This window comes from Aedes aegypti, chromosome 1, assembly GCF_002204515.2.
Source record: "Aedes aegypti strain LVP_AGWG chromosome 1, AaegL5.0 Primary Assembly, whole genome shotgun sequence".
Lineage (NCBI taxonomy): Eukaryota > Metazoa > Arthropoda > Insecta > Diptera > Culicidae > Aedes > Aedes aegypti.
Window position 1 is genome coordinate 244701660 of NC_035107.1, and position 19649 is coordinate 244721308.

Below are 19649 nucleotides of genomic sequence, written 5' to 3' on the forward strand. Positions count from 1 at the left end.
GTAAAATGAACAGCTGTTGGTAGTAAAATGAACATCATACAAAAATCGTGAGCAAAACAAATATTTCTGAAAATTTTCATTGCGTTACCCAAAATATATCCATTAATGATTGTAACCCATTCAAGAAAATCTAAAAGTATCAGATTTGACATCATATGACAACGATATTAACCTCACTGAAAAACCTCCAAGGTAAAAGTTACGTCAGTTTCAATTTTCAAACGTGGTTTTATAAAATATTAGGTTTCAATGATGTTTTCACTTTAATTGACTTACGTATCGACTTGAACACCCCGAATTATGCTCTAAATTGTTCGTGCGTGATGAAAATTCATCGAAATTTGTTTTTTTCTCGGTAAAAGGCACGGTGTTCATTTTACCACCCCTGTTCATTTTACCACCACTTCCCCTAATAGTGTGTTCAATAAGTTCGAATACATCTTTTCATTGTTGTGTAGGTGCGCATCATGAGCATTCTTTGTATTAGTATTGGTGTCAGCTTTAGCCTCGTATATAGGCTAACCGACGCGCATGATGTCGAATTGCTGTCATTTGTTGTTTATTTACCGCTCACGATGAAAGAGAACCGCGGCGTCATAGTAAAGTTATTTGCGAGAGGTGAGCTACCTATTCCTTCGGTTGAAATCCCACCGCCGGGTGGCCGCGTTCGGTTAAGACACCAGCAGTCATCAAGATGGTGAGGGAGCAGGTTTGCCCAAAAATGAACCGCTTGATCCGGAAGACCGCTGCTGATCTGGATGTGTCGATCGGGACTGCTTATACCATCATGATGAAGGACCTGGGATACAAGCCGTGTAATAAGAAACGCAAGGTTTACTGAGTAACGGAGGCTACGACGAAAAAAAGGAGGGACAGAGCCAAACCAGCACTTTCGTGGCAAGCAGGTCAGGAGTTCGTGTTTCTGTTGAGAAACTCTTTGTCTTGCAACAGCCCCACAATGTCCAAAATCATCGGCTGTGAGCGTTGACGTTCGTCAGCAAGTCAGCATCCCCGTCCCTCATAATCATCCCGCAGTTCCAAAGCGCCGTGTCGGTGATGGTTTGAGGGGTCATATCCAGGCGCGGGAAGCTCCACTGGTTTTTATCGAGAAAAACGTGGGAATTAACGCAGCGTACTACAAGACCAAGGTTCTGGAGAAGGATGTGGTCCCGGCACTTTGGGGCATCTACGGGAAGGATTATTACGTCTTTCAACAGGACGGTGTATCGGCCAACATGGCGAATATCGTGCAAGCGTGATGTCGAGAGAATTCGAGTGATTTTCTCGATAAGACTTCTTGGCATCCCAGCTACCCGGACCTTAATTCTCTGGACTTTTTTGTATGCTCGTATATGCTGGTCAAGAAGAGCGAACCTCAAATGAGAACTGTGCACCAATTTATGAAGCTTCATTATTTCTGAGACGATGGACCAGTTGCGTGACGCGTGCGATTCTTTTGAGAAACGTCTCAAGCTCAAGGATTGAATCCTGATAAAATTGAGAAAATCACTCACGTATCGCTGTCTGTAACTATTATAATACACAGCATATTTTGAGAAACTGTTTATCGTATACTGAGTGCATGATAAAATCCCTCTAAACAAGTTCTAAACCTGGGGGATACTATTGCTATCGAAAGTTCGGGGATTGTTTGTCGCGCCAGTAAAATAAATCACCTACCCCCAACGGTACACAAGCGAGATAAATTGATTTTATCATCGCTCTCTCTTTGGAGCTCTCGTTCACTGCTCCTATTTATCAGACTTGTTACAACTTGCGATAGATTGCCGCAACAGATGGGATGTGTATATTCGTTTGCTTTGATCGTGCTTCAAAATAAAATGAGAGCAAATTCTGCAATGCCTGCTTAAGATTCTGGGATGTGGAGAAAATTATTATTCCAAAAACATCTTCCAGCAGATCCGTCTCTAGTTTTATTCAGTTATGCTCTCTTATGTCACTACAATTTTTGACATTCATAGCTTGGATTATCTCTGAACGACCACCACGCTTATTGAGAAACTACGAAAAATTTTTGCTATGGGCTCAGTGGTGTTGATCTCGTTAAAAGCTTCGAAAATGCCGATATTCATTCTAACTCAATCATTATGCCAAACGGCCATTATGCCAAACGACCATAATGCCAAACGACCATTATGCCAAACGACTTTATGCCAAACTGCTTTATGCCAAACGACCTTATGCCAAACGACTTCATGCCAAACGGGGTACAATCGGTTTTCATTGGGTTACAAATCGTCCCCTTAATGCTACAACTAGATAACTCGAAATTTGAATTTTTTGACTTCAATATGTCAAAACATTTTTCTTAAAATGCAAAATATCCACAGGTCTTAAGCGTGTGATTCAAAATACACAAGTTAAAGATTATTTTTCAATCATAATCTCTGCGATTAACCATCACCTTGTTAAACGGTCATACTTTCAAAATTGCACATCTCAAAATTTTGATTTTCGAGTTATCTAGTTGTAGCATTAAGGGGACGAAATAATGGTAGGGGTCAGTGTTGCGATGGATCTTCTTCGCGAACGTTAATCGACGCATCTTCGCGATCCAATATTCGCCAAAATTCATTCATCACTTTTGCGTCACGAAGAGCATCGCAAAAAGTGAACGGATGCAACGCCAAAGAAGCAAAATGAACACACTGATAAGTGGCTCGCGAAGCCTTTCCCACTCGTAGGATTCATTTATCCACGCACTGTTCATTCTCGTGATTCATTACAAGGTTGCTTCTTCTCGCAAAGTCAAGCAAACACTCTGATGGTTGCATGGTGTACTGACAAGGGAAGGTCACGATGGTGTTACACGAGGTTTTCAATCGGACTATTTTTGTTAGATTCTACATGTCGAAATATGAAAAACCCCAAAGCCTTTCGGGTGATGGGCCAGTGGTGTAGCCAGGAGGGGCTCTGAAAGAGGCAATTTTGTACGAATATAATATTATTGAGTTAATTGAAAATTTGACAAAAAGATTTTTCTCAGTATTCGTTATGAAAGTAACGAACAAATGTTCAAAATGTATTTTTATGCCATAGGCGTAACTAGAATAAGTTCTTCTTGTCATACTTTTCCAATAAAATCAAATTGATTTTGGTGTAAATATTCCGTTCACTTCATGGTTTTCTGATATCTATCATAGAACCCGAGATAAACTTAATGTTTTTTTTCTGTAGTGTAGTAAGAAGAGCTTGGAAAGGGCCAGTTGAATAATGAAGAAGATATGGAGATACAAATAGTACTGACAAGATATATTGCCAAGAAAATCCTCCGAGGTCATAAATGGGACTGTTTTCCAGATTGCAAATATGTGTAGAATTCCAAAGTTTGTTGGAACGTTCGTAAACCAGTAGTGTAGTCAGAAAAAGCATCAATGTAAGCAATTTTTGATATTTTTTTAGATTATTTTCTAATATTTCAAATATATTAATAATTACAGTTTTCTTGAATTATTAATAATTGTAGCAGAATAAAAGACAGCTGTATAATAATTGATACATTTTATCATTTACATAACTCTAATTCTAGTATTTCACTAAAATTTCATCAATTCCCTCACCTCCGCAACATTTTTGTTTGTAAATTTGTTTGCATCGTTTCACTGGTCCATATCTTTCTATTCAGCGTCCTTTCTATTCTACATTTTCTCAAGTAGAATAAAATAGCCTCAGAATTTCAGGGATTGCTTTCGTTTTTTTCCCTTGTCAACCTATCCCCTAAATCGCCTTCAATATATTCTTTCTCTTGATACATTTTTTTCTTAATAGAGAAGGTCACGATGGTGTTACATATGGTGTGACTTTTTATCAGAATCGTATAATCAGAAAGGGCTTGTTTTCAATCACTGGTCAGAATAAAAAAATCAGAATGCATTGAAGGAGCTCCGAGGTTTTGACGAGCCTAGTTTGTCCAATAATCTACTTGGGAAAATGCAAAGTATTCTGGAGAGAGATAATGACTAGTGTTAAGATACAAACAATCTACATACAAATTGATGCGAAAGAGTAAACATTTGTAATATTTTGTTTGTTTTAATGTTTCGTAACAGCATTGTATATTTTTACCGACCTCAACACTCGAATATATCACGAGTTTCTTCCAAAAGCGTTACGTAATTTAAAGATAGTGTAAAACCATTTTACGTTTATTTGGCACTGTGTGTGACGTAAGTTACAATACAGGCAATACAACTGTCTCTTATATAGTTTCACCTTAAATTTTATTATTTTGTTACAACTGAAATTAACAAGCATACAAACAGTACACATTAGTTCCATAACAGGCTCAAAAAAAACAAAAAAAAAAATAAAAAGGTAAAGTGGCAAAATGATTCCACATGGACCCTTACTGGCTACACTACTGCTTCATTCTTGACAATCCCTTTCTAATTGAACTATTGCAAAAAATGCATGTCTTCTATGAAAGAAATAAGAAAACCATGAAATGCACGGAATATCAACACCTAAATAAATTTGGTTTTATTTTAATAATACCGTCGTTGGGGGTGACAATGGGTCAAAAAGGCATATGTACGATTTGTTTATTGAATAACTATCGCAATTTAGCTCCAATAAACTTCAAATTTGGTGTGTATGTACTTTGATGGTACATTAACAACTGTTCAAAAAATTATTGAAAAATATTTATTCACAGCGGCACTACAAGTGAATGGAAAATGACCCAATCTCACCCCATAGAGGGGGTGACATTGGGTCACTATTATTGAAATAACTTATTTTTGAGAATATGATTGCAAAACCATTCACAGCTGAAAAATATTGATGAAATACGATGCAAACAAGACGAAAAGATATCTAAGATGTTTCAAAAGTATGATAAACCCACTTAAAAGAACGATTATACCAAAAATTTGAAGAGCTATGAGAAAATAAATGGAACCCAACATTTATCGTCAATTTTACATAAACTTTCTTGTTTGTTTCCCTCAAATTATCTTCATAGTCTCATCCCCATTGCCATGAAGCCTATTCAGTTTTCTCAGAGGTGTACTGAAACAGTGATTATTTTAAACCCTCGCAAATAGTTATATTTCGGTGCGACATACCTCGATCAATATATTTCAGACAGATTTTGACTTCATAGTACCGGTATTTCAGCGATCCAACTCATTCGTACTTTTGTGAGATGTTTCTGTAATATGAAAACACTAATAAATAATTAAATTTATTAAAAAAAACAATTGATAAAATTTTACGATGTTGCTGCGCACGAAACACAGTTGATGGTTTGAGAAATTGTCAAAATTCGTTGCATTGTTATTCGATGCACGGAATCCTCAAGTAGACTTGTTTGATGTTTCAGAGATGCTGTATTTAGAAAGAATAAACACATCTTAATGACGAATGAGAACACCCGGCACCGTAAAATTTCAAAAAAGTGGTCTTGCAATTTAATTTACTATCGTTCTTGCTTGACCCAATCTCACCCCCATTTTCAATGTTTTAGACACCGTACCGAAAAAAATAAAAATTTTGTGGCAAAATCAATTAGATTCCGGAAAATACTTGTGAAGTGTAATGCAAAGTCTTTCAACATTCTACTAATACAACGATAGAGGTTAAAGTACATGCGTTATACTTTGCACAGGAGAAATTTAATGCTGTAAATTTTATCTTGTTTCAACATACAAGTTAATTGATATAGTAAACAAAAATTACTAATTCTAAAAATGTATATTGTGATGAATTATGTGTAATAATATGTTCCTCAACATATGAATAATTATTTCCAGCGATATCAGCGTTATTAGCTGATATATTACATAAATCATAATTTTCCGTTTTGACCCAATCTCACCCCCTAGACCCATTGTCATTCCCATCGACGGTATGTCAAGAAAAACCCATACTGGTTACGCCTATGGCATGAAAAAATACATTATAAACAAACATTAATATAAATTCTCTTCTTTACTATCACAAAAAATACTGAAAAAATCTTTTCGTCAAATTTTCATTTAACTCAATAATATTATATACGCAAAAAATTACCCCTTTCAGAGCCCCTCCTGGCTACACCACTGGTCCATCACCCGAAAGGCTTTGGGGTTTTTCATATTTCGACATGTAGGATCTAACAAAAATAGTCCGGTTGGAAACCCCGTGTAACACCATCGTGACCTTCCCTTGTGAGTACTTGCAGCCCAAGAAAAGCACGCTTGATGTGCACAGCACGAGCATGCCTGGGTGCTGCTGGCTATGGCTAGGAGCGCGACCGCTATTGAGCTAATCGCGCAAAAATTTTCTGGTAATGTTAAGGTACAATTGCAACATAAAATCGATGGAATGTATACGAATCGCAAAATGTACTGACTTTGACACTTTAGTGAGATGTAGAAGTATGGCATCAAACTATAAAACAAAAAATTCTTTTGTTACTTTGTCGTTGAGTTTAATTAATTTACCCAAATGTCGTTATAAACATGAGAGGTCTGGAAGATTTCGATTGCAGGTTTTCTACCATTTAAATGAACCAAAGTAGATACATGCACATCAATTTTCTTTTTCAAATTAATAAAGCAATAAACGACGCGTATGACAAACACGCCTTTCATGGCGCACAAGCTTGTTACGAGCCTGCATGAAGATGATCGAAGTGAATATTTTCCTGCTCTTTGCGAAGAACAGACAGCGTGGATCGTACCGTTCACATTACCGAGCGATGGAAAATCATCCGATGATAGCGTTGGGAGAAACAGCGATCCGAAAATGAAACACGAACGAATGAAGCGCCCGAACGGTTGTTCGTGTATATTCGCAGATTTTGTTTTGATGCCTACGAAAATTCATCGTGCCTCGCGTTTCCGATCGCTGTTCAGCAACATTGGTAGAGGTTATCGAATTTTTGAACTAAATGTAGAAAAAAATTAAGACTAAATTTCCAGATAAGGATTCGTATTTGGAATTCACTTTTTTAGTAGAGCGTCTGTGCTATTCATTAGAGTTTAGAACTGCTAAGGTGTATGGACCTAGATAGCCAGATTAAGAAATTAGGTCGAGGATCTTCTCGGGCCAGAAATTATCCCGACTTGGCAAAGAATATCTTCGTAACTGCTACACGACATGCGCATGCTAAAATGGTAAAGTGCAAGGAAATCTCTCAGCTATCAACTGTGAAAGAGCTCATTTAACACTCAGCTGAGAACCAGTCCCTGTCCCGGTTTAAGACTCAAATAACTCTCAATAAAACATCGGTCATTTCTCATCTAAATCCAACGAATTTTTCATCTAACAATTTCTTCCCTTGCGTTGTTTCCCTATGTTCTCTCATGACAACATTTATTTTAAACTAGTGGTCCCGGCAAACTTCGTCTTGCCATCAAGTAGGCTGATGAAAACCGTTACGAATCGTCCCATACAAAATGACAGTTCCGTTCACTGTCGTTTTTCCGGCTTTCCCGGTGAATGTCCTGGAACTTTTATATACACAAACACGTCGGAACCCTTGAAGAACAAAATGGAGAAGGAATCATCCAAATCCGCTAACCCGTTCGTAAGCCATTTCGTGACATACAAACACCATTCCATTTTTATTTATATAGAAGATAGATTATATGTGCTTCTGATTCCTTCCTTTTTCCTCGAAATCCCGTAAAACAAGAACTTGCGAATGTTGCAGAACGTGTTGCCATAAATCGCCCAACCGTTCGTCGCCACAAACGTTCTCAATGAGAATTGTGTTCCCCAAACAAGGCAGTCTCAAGAACCAAAAAACACGTCAATCTCCCTACTGCGAAACTCAAAACCCACAACTGATATGGCTGACGCCCACGCCTTTGCCTCTTTTGGGTGGAAACGACAGCGAAAGACCGATCATCTCATAAATATATTACGAGGCTCGGTGGTTCCATTTTCCTGGTTTCCACTCCATTGAAGGCGCGGCTCGCCGATATATATATCGAGGGATCATATTTTGAAATGAAATATCGCGCTCTACCGTTGCCTGTTTGTTTTCCGCCTTTTTTTTTTGTTTGGCTCCGAGTCTATTGAATTTGCAGGGCGATACTTTGCTGTGGACAGGGTTTCTCAACCTCATAGAGATCGATTTTTTATAAGTAACAGCAGGTTTTGTTTAATGATGCGCTGCAACAAACCTAAAGTATACAATATCTTCTTTCAGACTGGAATTGGTAATTAAGATTGTTTCACAAAGACATGGTAACATCAAGATAACTATCGATGTATGTTTCATATGTATTCCAATCGGCTCGTAAATAATTTAAAGTGGAGCTGATAGGAGTAAGAATCGCTTCAAAGGATATTGGAAATTTAACGTGGACATGGTCAGAATCAAAATCAGCGTGAGTAATCAGTGGACAACAAAGGTGACTAGAGTTGTTTAAGACAAAATCAATCCTAAAATGGTTTATAGAAGCAAAAAAAATACAGGTAGGGCTCTCAGGGTATTGAATTGAGAAATATCCTGAAGAACACTCATCAATTAAATTTCTGCCGTTGTCATTGCTTTGCAAATTGTTCCATGAGCGATTTTTGGCATCAAATTCTCCAAGGACAACATATTTTGACGTATTGCGAATCAATTTACGTAATACACTTTCAACCAAATTAATTTGCAGCTGATGTTTTATACGCCTATGAATTATGATTGCAACTCCACAACATGCTCCATCCAGTCGATCATTACGATAAACAAAAAAGTTTGGATCTCTTTTGAGTTTTAATCCAGGTTTCAAACAAGTTTAAATACATGTAAATTATTGGCTATAAGAAAATTCAAGCTCACCCCCTTTACCATTCAAAGAACAAGGGTACCAATTCCAATTATCCAAAAAAATATTTGGATCCATGAGGTTTTGACATATTCAAATAAATGTTTATACCTGATCAATTACCATACTATTAACACAACCATAAAATTCAGTTAAAACCTCCACTTGGCCACCCCTGCAAATCCACAGGAATCGCAAAATTGACTGAAAACTTTTTGTTTCTTCACTCACCGCTCGCTGCCGTCGTTTGTTGAAGTTGAAACCTTCCCCCAATATGTTCCGATTTTACGAACAGAAGCTGCACTGGCGGCAGCAGCAGATCGGTTGCGGAGAAAACTTTTTCAAGCTGTCTGCCATTTTGTTGTGTATCTTATTGAGTTTGGCTTTTGCTTTGATTTTGTGTGTGTGTTTCCGTGTATTTGTTTATGCCGTCAGTATACTGGAGGGAAACTTTTGCCCAACCAAGTCATGCTCTGTTTATCGGGGTGGTATTTCTCATTTTTTCGGAGTAAAATTGATTTGAGAAAGGAACAAGCTTTCTTAGCGTTTATATAAGTTGTGACTCCTATTGGAAAATCCTAGTCGAAGAAGAAACTGTTTGTTGTTTTGATAACTGTTGTGTGCGTCGTCTGAAATGTTTCGTTTTTTTTCTCCAATTTATTTTTCAGCTATCGCTTTCAAACGCCAGTCAAGTCGTGATCCGAAACGTTGGCTTCGGACTGTCTGGGAACTTTTCCTGCGAGGTGACGGCGGATGCTCCGCTATATTCGACGGCGACCGGACACATCCAGATGCAAGTGGTCGGTAAGTGCAGAATTGGTGGTTGAGTATTATTGTATGACTGTTATAATTGTTGGATTATTATTGGATCTTGACTAGACAGTGCTTGGATTTCGATCCAAATAAGCCGATCGAACCATGTTCAGAGAGTGTGGCAGTTCATGAACCATAACAGGTCGTGGCGCATTGCAATCAGCTAGCCCTATGAATGTTGGTTCACTCTCTCGTTTGGTACAAGGCGAGAGAGCGTTCAAGGGCTGTAGCTCTCACAGACTACACCGGTATCGAGCCATTCGGAAGATTTATGTTTTGCATAAAATTGGTAATAACTTTCATAGTTTCTGGTAATGCAACCTCAAACAACTTAATTATAATCTGTTGGATCATCGACACCACTTTGAAAGAAAGCATGCAATATTGGCAAATGTAGGATGCAAGAGCAGGAAATCTTTCAGTTTCACTGAATATTGCAAGCATTGTTGAATGCGATGAAGCAGTTTACGTTAGTTATCATTGAATATTTAGTTATAACTCACTTTACATGACAATCAAGAAAGATAACGTGCTGAGTAAATTTCAGATTTTGTTGGTATGTAAGACTTGGACATTTGCCTCACAGATTACAACTTTTCCAAAAAGACCAAAAAGGTTTCCAAACAGGGTAAGTGTACCAGTTATTGCCATAGTGGTTCCCCATTTGGCCATACGGGATAAGTTGAATGTCTCCACATTTTGAAAGGTTTTGTGTGTTTTAGCAGTAAGATATAAGATATATCTTGATGTTAAAACATTCGAAAATATTAAAAATGTGAAGGTTATCGAAATTTTACATATGACCAAATAGGGAACCACTATTACCATAACTGGTACACTTTCCCCATTTATACAAAAACTAACACTTTTTGAAGCATCCTCATGACAGGCCTACACAGCAAAAAAAATCTTTAAATTACGTGATACGTAAACGTAAATCAGGTAAAACGTATCATAACTGAATATTGAACGATACATAATGTAAACTGTCTCATTGCATTCGAAAATGTCCGCAATATCGAGTGAAACTGAAACATTTCAGGATCTTCTATCCCACATTCGCCAATGTTGCATGCTTTCTTTCATCTAGAAAATGAAATTGCAAACAAGATTGCTCGGTTTACATGATTTTACGCTGAATATTCTGTGAAAAATAATGCACATGGATGAATCAGCGTGAAAATCATGTAAACCGAGCCGTTTTGCATGCAAAATTCTTTAAGAGGAGACGTTTCTTGTTCAATATTAAAGATTTTGCTGGCAATGTTGGATATGATAGATGTGTTTGTAGGTTTTATCAATGAATAATACATGAGAAATTGCTTTGCATGATTAAAGCTTAAATTACGTTACGTGTATATCTAATATTTTTTTAGTGTGTGTGAAAATTATTTGCTAAAAATCTAGCTCCTATTTTACTTTCCAATATTTGAAAAAAAAACATTGTTAGGTCAAACTTGTTTAAAACTTATGAGGAACCGTAGAATTACCTTCTAATCACAATTAGTCTTAAAATATTATGCTTTTGGGGTAATAACGTTCGGGGTAGTGACCCATTCAGGGTAATGGCATTCGGGATAATGACATTGTGCTTAGCTTTCATAGATTTTGAAGCTACAATAATTTGAATCTGAAATGTTGTGTGAAACTGAAACATTTCATGATTTGCATTCAACATTCACCAGTATTGCATGCTTTCTTGAATCTTGAAAGTGATACAGCATATGAGAATGCTCAGTTTACACGATTATACGCTGATTATTCTGTCAAAAGTAATGCTGTAATAATAAGTAATAAACAATTTCATGTGCATTATTATAATTGAAATTTAAGAATAAAATCATGTAAACCGAGCCGTTTTGCTTGCAACATTCTTCGGAAGACGACGTTCCGCGTCTAATATAAAGAATTTTGCTCTCAATGTTGGAAGTTATAGATGTATTTGTAGTTCCTATCGTTGAATAATACAATAAAAATGGCTCTACATGATGGAGGTTAAAATTTTGTTCCGTATAAATCTAAGATTTATTTGGTGTTTCTATCTAATAGCATCTAATGTGATTGTATTCTATGACGTTTTGCCGTGCAGGATTGTTAGAGGAATTCCAACAAATTCTTCAAGATTTGTTCAATAAATCCTCCAACCACTCATTAAACACTCAAGCAATTCCTCTAAAGATTCAATCAGAAATATGGATTATTTGAAGATTTCTGTCAAGTTTTTCTCCACAAATAGCGAAAATTTCCACTTGATGTTTTCAAAAGATTACAAAAAAAAATGAATTTCTCCAAGGACCCCTTTAGAAATGCTTCCAACAACTTCTGAAATTGTTGATTTTGGAGCAAACAATAAGACAAAGCTTTTGATTCAAATCCATAGGGTTATATTAAAACTTTCCTGGGCTTCTGCAGATATACCTTAGGAGCTTACTGCAGGAAATACTACAAGAATTTGACTGGAATTTCGACAGGGATGTTTCTATCAATTTGTCCAATTTGTCAAGGAAGTTATCTATGGATTCCTCCACAAGTTTAATCAGGATTTGTTCAAAAATTACTTTGAACATATCTCTACTGATTTCTCGCAGAATTCAACAAAACATATTTCAACGATCCTTTCTTTCTATTTTATAAAGAGTTTTCAAGGTGTCACTCAGGGTTTTTTAAATAACTCAAATACTGACTTGAGGATTTTGTCAGATATTTCTCAATATCTCAAGTCCCATATGTTTCTCCAGAGATTTATCAAAGGCTACTTTGGAGTTCTTTCTCATAATTCCTTGGTGATTCATTCCAGAGATTCCACATTCCATTCTCTTGGGATGTTTTCTTAAACTACTCCGAGGATTAATGCTTAGATTTCTCAAAAAAATAAAATAGTGTTTTTGTTAGTAATTGTTATGATTCAGGGGCCCAAACGTTAAGAGGTGTTATTGATATGTTTTTGGTTTCTTCCATACCATAAAGCCATACCATAAAGTTCTACAGTTTCCAAACTTTTTCCACCCAACAGGTCAAATAACATTGTTTGTAGAAGATAGGCTTGTTTTACCGGCTCCCATACAGTTTCTCCCTCTTCTTCTTATACTTACAAGCTCGATGCATTTATTGTAGAATCTGTGAAAGAATTACGTCAACCAGTTGAGTAGTTTTCAAGTCAATTCGTGACATGCAAACACCATTCTTTTGTTATTTATAATCCTTTCGAGAATCACAAGAAAATTTAATTATTAATAACTGTGGAAGTGCTCATAAGAACACTAAGCTGGAGAGCAGGCTCTGTTTTGTAATGCCAAGAAGAAGAAAAGGAAGAAGCTGGAAATCTACTGTTTCAAAAGCTTGAAAGCTCCTTTTCTAGAAGATGGAAAGCTTCTCTTCTAGAAGCAGGACAGCTGTTCAAGAATCTAAAAAACTTCTCTTCCAGCAGCTGAAAACAATCTTTTTCAGAATCAAGAAAGCTTCTATTCTGAAAGTTGGAAAGCCTCCCTTCCAGAAGCTGGAAAGCTTCTCTTCCACAAGTTGAAAAATATCTGCTCAAGGAACTAGAAAGCCTTCTTCCAGAAGCTGGTGAGCTTCTCTTCCAGAAGCTGGTAAGCTTCTCTTCCAGAAGCTGAAAAGCTTCTCTTACAGGCGCTGGAAAGCTTCTTTTTCAGAAACTAGAAAAGCTTCGCTTCCAGGAACTGAATAGCTAATCTTCCAGAATATGGAAAGCTTCTCCTTAAAAGCTAAAAAGCTTCTCCTATAGAATTTAGAAAGCTTATCTTCTAGAAGCTGGAAAGCTTTCTCTTGTAGAAGCTGGAATGCTTAACTTCCAGAAGCTGGAAAGCTTCTCTTCTAGAAGATGGAAAGCTTCTCTCCCAGAAGCTTAAAAGCTTTTCTTCCATTAGCTGGAAAGCTTCTCTTCCAGATGCGGGAAATTTCAGCTTTCGAATGCTGAAAAATTGTATTCCTTAAACTGGAAAGCTTTTCTTCCAGAAGCTGAAAAGCTTCTTCGCCAAAAGCTGGAAGAACTTCTCTTTACAAAGCTGAAAAGCTTCTTTTCAACAAGCTGGAAAGATTATCTTCCACAAGCTGGAATGCTTCTCTTCGAGAAGCTGGACAGCTTCTCTTCCAGATGCTAGAAATCCTCTCTTCCAGATACGGGAAAGCTTCTTTATCAGATGCGCGAAAGCTTCTCTTTCAGAAGCAAGAAAACTTCTTTCCTTAAGCTGGAAAGCTTGTCTTCCAGAACCTGGAAAGCTTCTCCACCAAAACTTTAAAGCTGGGAACATTTTCAGCTGAATAAATAACGGTTTATTCAGCTAAAATATATTCATTTCAGTTGACTAAGCTGTTACTCAGCTACTGATGTTACTTGGGAAGCCTTTCTTCCAGAAGCTGGAAATCTTTTCTTCCAGTAGCTGAAAAGCTCCTTTTCTTGAAGCTGGAAAGTTTCTCTTGCAGAAGCTGGGAAGCTTTTCTTTCAAAAGCGGGAGAGCTACAATTTTGCGATCGTGACCGGTGATAGCTTTTTAAAAAAAGGTTAAAGGCCGTTTACCAACATTTCACTTACTACTTTTTAATACATAACAATTCGATTAGTTTTAATTAAACTATTCACACGCGTAACGATCCTGTCTCGATGATGTCCGGAGAAGAAGAGAGAGGCGCCAGCGATTGACGACCGTTTTTATAATTCAATTCTGCTGACTGTGTAGTTCTGGAAGTGGTTCGATGATAACTGCTGACCTGGTTATCCACGTGGCGTCGGGCTCCGTGTAACTCTACACTTCCAGAAGCTATGAAACTTATCTTTCAGAAATTGGAAAGCTTTTTTCCAGATGTTGGAAAGCTTCTCTTTCAAAAGCTGGAAAACTTCTCTTCCAGAAACTTAAAAGCTTCTCTTACCCAAGCTTGAAAAGTTTTTCTTCAAGAAACTGGAAAGATTTCCTTCCACAAGGTGGATAGCTTCTCTTCCATAATCTGGAAAGCTTCTCTTTCACAATCTGGAAAGCTTCTCTTCAAGAAGCTGGAAAGCTTCTCTTCCACAAGCTGGAGAGCTTCTCTTCAGAAGCTGGAAAGCTTCTCTTCTCTTCAGAAGCTGGAAAGCTTCTCTTCAGAAGCTGGAAAGCTTCTCTTCAGAAGCTGGAAAGCTTCTCTTCAGAAGCTGGAAAGCTTCTCTTCAGAAGCTGGAAAGCTTCTCTTCAGAAGCTGGAAAGCTTCTCTTCAGAAGCTGGAAAGCTTCTCTTCAGAAGCTGGAAAGCTTCTCTTCAGAAGCTGGAAAGCTTCTCTTCAGAAGCTGGAAAGCTTCTCTTCAGAAGCTGGAAAGCTTCTCTTCAGAAGCTGGAAAGCTTCTCTTCAGAAGCTGGAAAGCTTCTCTTCAGAAGCTGGAAAGCTTCTCTTCAGAAGCTGGAAAGCTTCTCTTCAGAAGCTGGAAAGCTTCTCTTCAGAAGCTGGAAAGCTTCTCTTCAGAAGCTGGAAAGCTTCTCTTCAGAAGCTGGAAAGCTTCTCTTCAGAAGCTGGAAAGCTTCTCTTCCACAAACTGGAGAGCTTCTCTTTTAGAAGCTGGAAAGCTTTCCTTCAGAAGCTGGAAAGCCTCTCTTTAGAAGCTGGAAAGCTTCTCTTCGGAAGCTGGAAAGCTTCTCTTCAGAAGCTGGAAAGCTTCTCTTCAGAAGCTGGAAAGCTTCTCTTCAGAAGCTGGAAAGCTTTTCTTCCAGAAGTTTGAAAGCTTCCCTTCCCGAAGATAGAAAGCTTCTCTTCCAAAAGCGGAAAAGCTACACTTCCAGATCACAGATGACCGTACAATTCATAGTTGCTTCTCCGTGATTGACCAGAACAATCGAAGTTGCACAGAGGTTTAATAAATGGGGCTTGGGATTAGCTTACCATTTATCAGTGCGCACAAATCGAGAGCTCAAATTTTAAAAGTCAATAACAGCGCCGGCCACGTCCTTACGGTCATCGGGGAAGGGAAGGAATGTTAGTTAGACAATCATAGTTACTAGAGACCAAAAAATCTACTGCACCTTCACAGTTATCATGAGAAGGATATTGGGTTAGTGGAACAAGGTAAAGATCTGGGAGTCACTAATGGTTGGTGATGCGATCCATGGTATAATCATGCCTAACTGGTGGATTCGCGATTTATTCGTACGCCGAACAAGTGTTCATCGCTCACTCTCTCAAGAGCAAGCGATACAATCCAATGATCAAACACTACAAAAGCGATCCGCGATATGCGACTCGCAACACTGTTTTATCGCGCTATGCGAGCGACGCGCAACACGATTCATCCAGACCGCATCCCGCATCACCCTCCCCGCAGGAGCAAGCGACACGGTGAAAGGATCAAACAGCACTAACCGAAAGCTTCTCTTTCAGAGGCTCGAAAGCTTCTCTTCCGGAGGCTCGAAAGCTGCTCTTCCCGAAGCTGGAAAGCTACTCATCCACAAGCTTGAAGAGCTTTCCTTAAAACACTGGAAACTTTTTTTCCACAAGCTGGAAAGCTTCTGTTATACAAGCTGGAAAATGGAAGGTTTCTCTTCAGAAGCTTCTCTACCAGAAGTTTGAAAGTTTTACTTCCAGAAGCTGAAGACTTTTTTTTCCAGAAACTGAAAATCTTCTCTTCCAGTTTTTTTTTTATTTATTTTTTCTGGGTATCTCCTGAAATTTTTGAAGGTTTTCAATTCTTCTAAGAAATAATCCAAAAATATACATGCGTAAGGAATTTCTCCAAAGGTTGGTTGGTTGGTTTGACTTTATTAACGAGATTTTTAGCCCTGGGCTAGTTCATCTCGGGACCAACGGCTTTACTTCCCTTCCGAAGGAAGTCGTCACTATAACTTTTTACATCATAAGTGACTATGTCGGGGATGGGATTCGATCCCAGGTCCTCAGCGTGAGAGGCGAGTGTTCTAACCACTACACCAGGTCCGTCCCCCGTTCTCCAAAGGATTAAACATAGATATATCCTGGAATCACATGCATAGAGCTTGAGAAAAAAGTTGTTGCTCTGAGTTTCTAGCAAAAAAAAAGGTATTTTTTGATAAATTTATTTTGCCCGTAAAAAAGACGTTTTTTATAGTTGCTATAGTGAGAAACATCCAAAAAACATCCCCGATCGGGGAGTCGTGAGTTCGATTCTCACTGAGAAGACGTGTAACTTTTTCGCAAATCTTCACATCAATTTGTCCATCTAATCCAATTGCAAATTATATGTAATGTTTAACTTTTCGGTAGTTATCCAACTGACGTTTTCCTTCGTACAATATCTCAAGTAACCCCAAGCAATACAAAGTAAGTATAAATTCAGCATCAGAAATACATACACTCTTTATAATATCATAAAAAAATGCCTAATCACAGCATTTCAATCATATGTGAACCCTATTACCGCATCATTATTGCTTCAAAGCTTGATAAATGCAAACATTAAAAGAACGATTGATAGTGTGACATTCATTGTTACTAGAGATCAAGATCACCTCTTGTTTTTTTGTTAGTTGGTTCAAAAGCTGTAAGACCTGATATCCCTTGATAAGCGTTGTGATTTATGCAACCTCAATTCGAAAAATTAGCGATCAGTCACTGAAGAAAACTTGGACTTATAGTTAGTCGACAGTTTTAGAACCGTTCAAATTATTGATTTTGTTTTGAGGAAGATTTTTTAATACTATTCCAAACATGAATTAGAGATATGCTGACGCGCATGTCACGATTTAAATGTATGACATCATATAAAGCGTTGTCACGATTTAAATGTATGACATCATATATACTTTACTCATTTGGAGAAAAAAAGCAATAGAACGAGCTCACCAATTGAGCTACAAATCACATTAAGCTTTGTTTACTGCACATAGGTTAACTAAGAAAAAACATACTCCAGATATGCGAGAAAAGGAACACGAATGCTTGACCGTCACGAAGCAATTGTTAACATAATTTTTTGGGAAGACATAATGTTTTATGAAGCAATCTGCATTTGGTAAGCTTTTGAACTTGTTCAACTCTATAGTGAAGCAGACAGATACACCGACCAATTAATAATTATCTGCTTTTGATCGCCAAACAGAACTTGAAACTAGATAACGCGTTCCATGCAGAACAGCTGTCAAAGTACCCCAATCAAATGCCTCGGATAATAAACTATCGAAAACGAAATTCATTCGCTCGATTAATCATCTTTCCAAGTTAGACTTCGATAGCTCCACGGGGAAGCTGCAAGGGGCTGGTAAACCCATTTTGCGAAGTATTAACCCCACAGGTACTTGCTCGAAATGGGCGGCACTGACATGGCAGGAAAGCTGCCATTAATAATGCATGGGTTCGCCTGTTTTGCTTGGCACCGAGAGGACACGCTGCCTGGGACCATACGCTGGCTGAGAAGACAAACTCGCACGTGTATACGAGGAACACGCTTGTTAAGAACCCGATTCGAGTCGTGGAAGTGACTTCCGAGTGTGTAAGAGAGAAGGAAGGTTCTTAATAAGGCAAAACCCATTTCCTATTATGTGTGCTGTTGGCCTCTTATCAGCTCCTGGCCATTTAAGCTCGACGCACAGTGGCCCCAAAGCTGGACAAAATTCAAAAACTAATTATTTTTTTCATATTCTTGTGTTATTTAATACTGAACAGCAATTCCCCAAATTTTTACGTTACTTCATGTACATTTCGAATTTTTCCAGCATATATAAAATTTACCAGAAATTACGGTTTTTGTGTCAGCGACCATTCCCGTAAAATTAACTTAAAAAATCATGTAATGTTCATGAAATATGATTTTCAATCTTTTTGTGAGATTTGTTCTTTCAGCCAACATTCCCACGAAATGCGTCCACCGTGCACCGGTTGAGTGCGAGTTGCGACCGGCTGTTTCTGCGAAACAAAGACATTATCTTAACGCAAACAAGATTGTTATTAATAGCTAGTCAAGCATGAGGAATCGCACATCGCTTTTCCGAGCGGCCGTCGGTCGCTTTCTCAGTCGGATTAGAACTTCCTTCTCTTTGGTCTTATTGCGAGTCGGATGTGAGAAGGGAGGGTGGGGGTGTGGCCACTCGGAAACGAACATGTCTATTTACCTTGAAAGGGCGTCGAATATGTTAATCTCTGTTTGGGGGCTTATGAAGACAAATAGATTATCGGCTTTGGCTCGCACGCACCCACTCTGGAAGTGACTACATATAACCGGGCGATAGGCGAGTGGAATTGCGTTCCAAGGTGAGCCTTGCTATAAGCGCCAGTCGAATAACTGGGTATGGCATTATCGAATTTCTGGATCTCGCACCGGAATTAAGTGGAAAATATGTTTCCGAGCGTTTATAGCTGTGCGATAATGAAGCATTACTGCTGAATTGATTATGGTATGGTTGAATAGTGGCGTTTCTCTGGAATTCTTGGAAATGTTCTCTATTATAGAACAAGTCTATTAATGGCATTTCAACGTAAACATTTCAAATCCAAAGACGTCTGATAGATGCAATCTTTTGAGCAAGATCCGAACTAGCTTGACATGATATTGAATTTTTATAATACTTTTTCCGAAAAAAATACCAAGAAACCCAAGCAACCAAAAGTTCGGATTTTACTTGAGAAGTGAACTCAGAAGTTCATATCAGGTTCGAATTTTGTTCCATGGAACTTTACTGCTGATTAAAAGAAGATACAATTTGAAACAGAACTTCATTCTCAAAAAAGATCCGTATGTATTTGCTAAATACTTTGAAGTGCATATAAAGTTGCATACTTTCTTCCAAAACAACTTGAAAGTTCAAATCAGGTTTACAAAGAACCCGTTGAAAACTTGAATACAGAGTTCATTGAAGGTACTAACCGTACTCAAGTCGAACTTCTCTTCGACTTGAAAATAGAAATAATGTTCGAAATAAGATTTCACAGCAACTTGATACGGATCGAACGGAACTTGCTTTGAACTTTAAGCAACCGGTTCATTTTACTTGCAAACCGTACCTGTTGTAAACTTCTTTTAAACTTGGGAATTATTTATGATCCGGAAAAATAATTGAATCAATCAGACTAAAAATTAACGTAATTCACCACTCAACACCACTGTTTCACATCATC

The 19649-nt window shown here is 37.9% G+C and overlaps 1 protein-coding gene across 3 annotated transcripts in view; it reads left to right on the top strand.

The window, feature by feature from the left end:
- The window catches only part of LOC5566409, a 718065-nt gene that overhangs the window by 367981 nt on the left and 330435 nt on the right, over window positions 1-19649 (top strand). For all 3 annotated transcript variants that reach the window (XR_002498600.1, XM_021837392.1, XM_021837393.1), the window contains exon 5: window positions 9440-9575. Coding sequence is in view for 2 of the 3 variants with exons in the window: in XM_021837392.1 (XP_021693084.1) it covers window positions 9440-9575 (136 nt within the window). In the remaining variant the exon portion in view is untranslated. The remainder of the gene's footprint in view (window positions 1-9439; window positions 9576-19649) is intronic.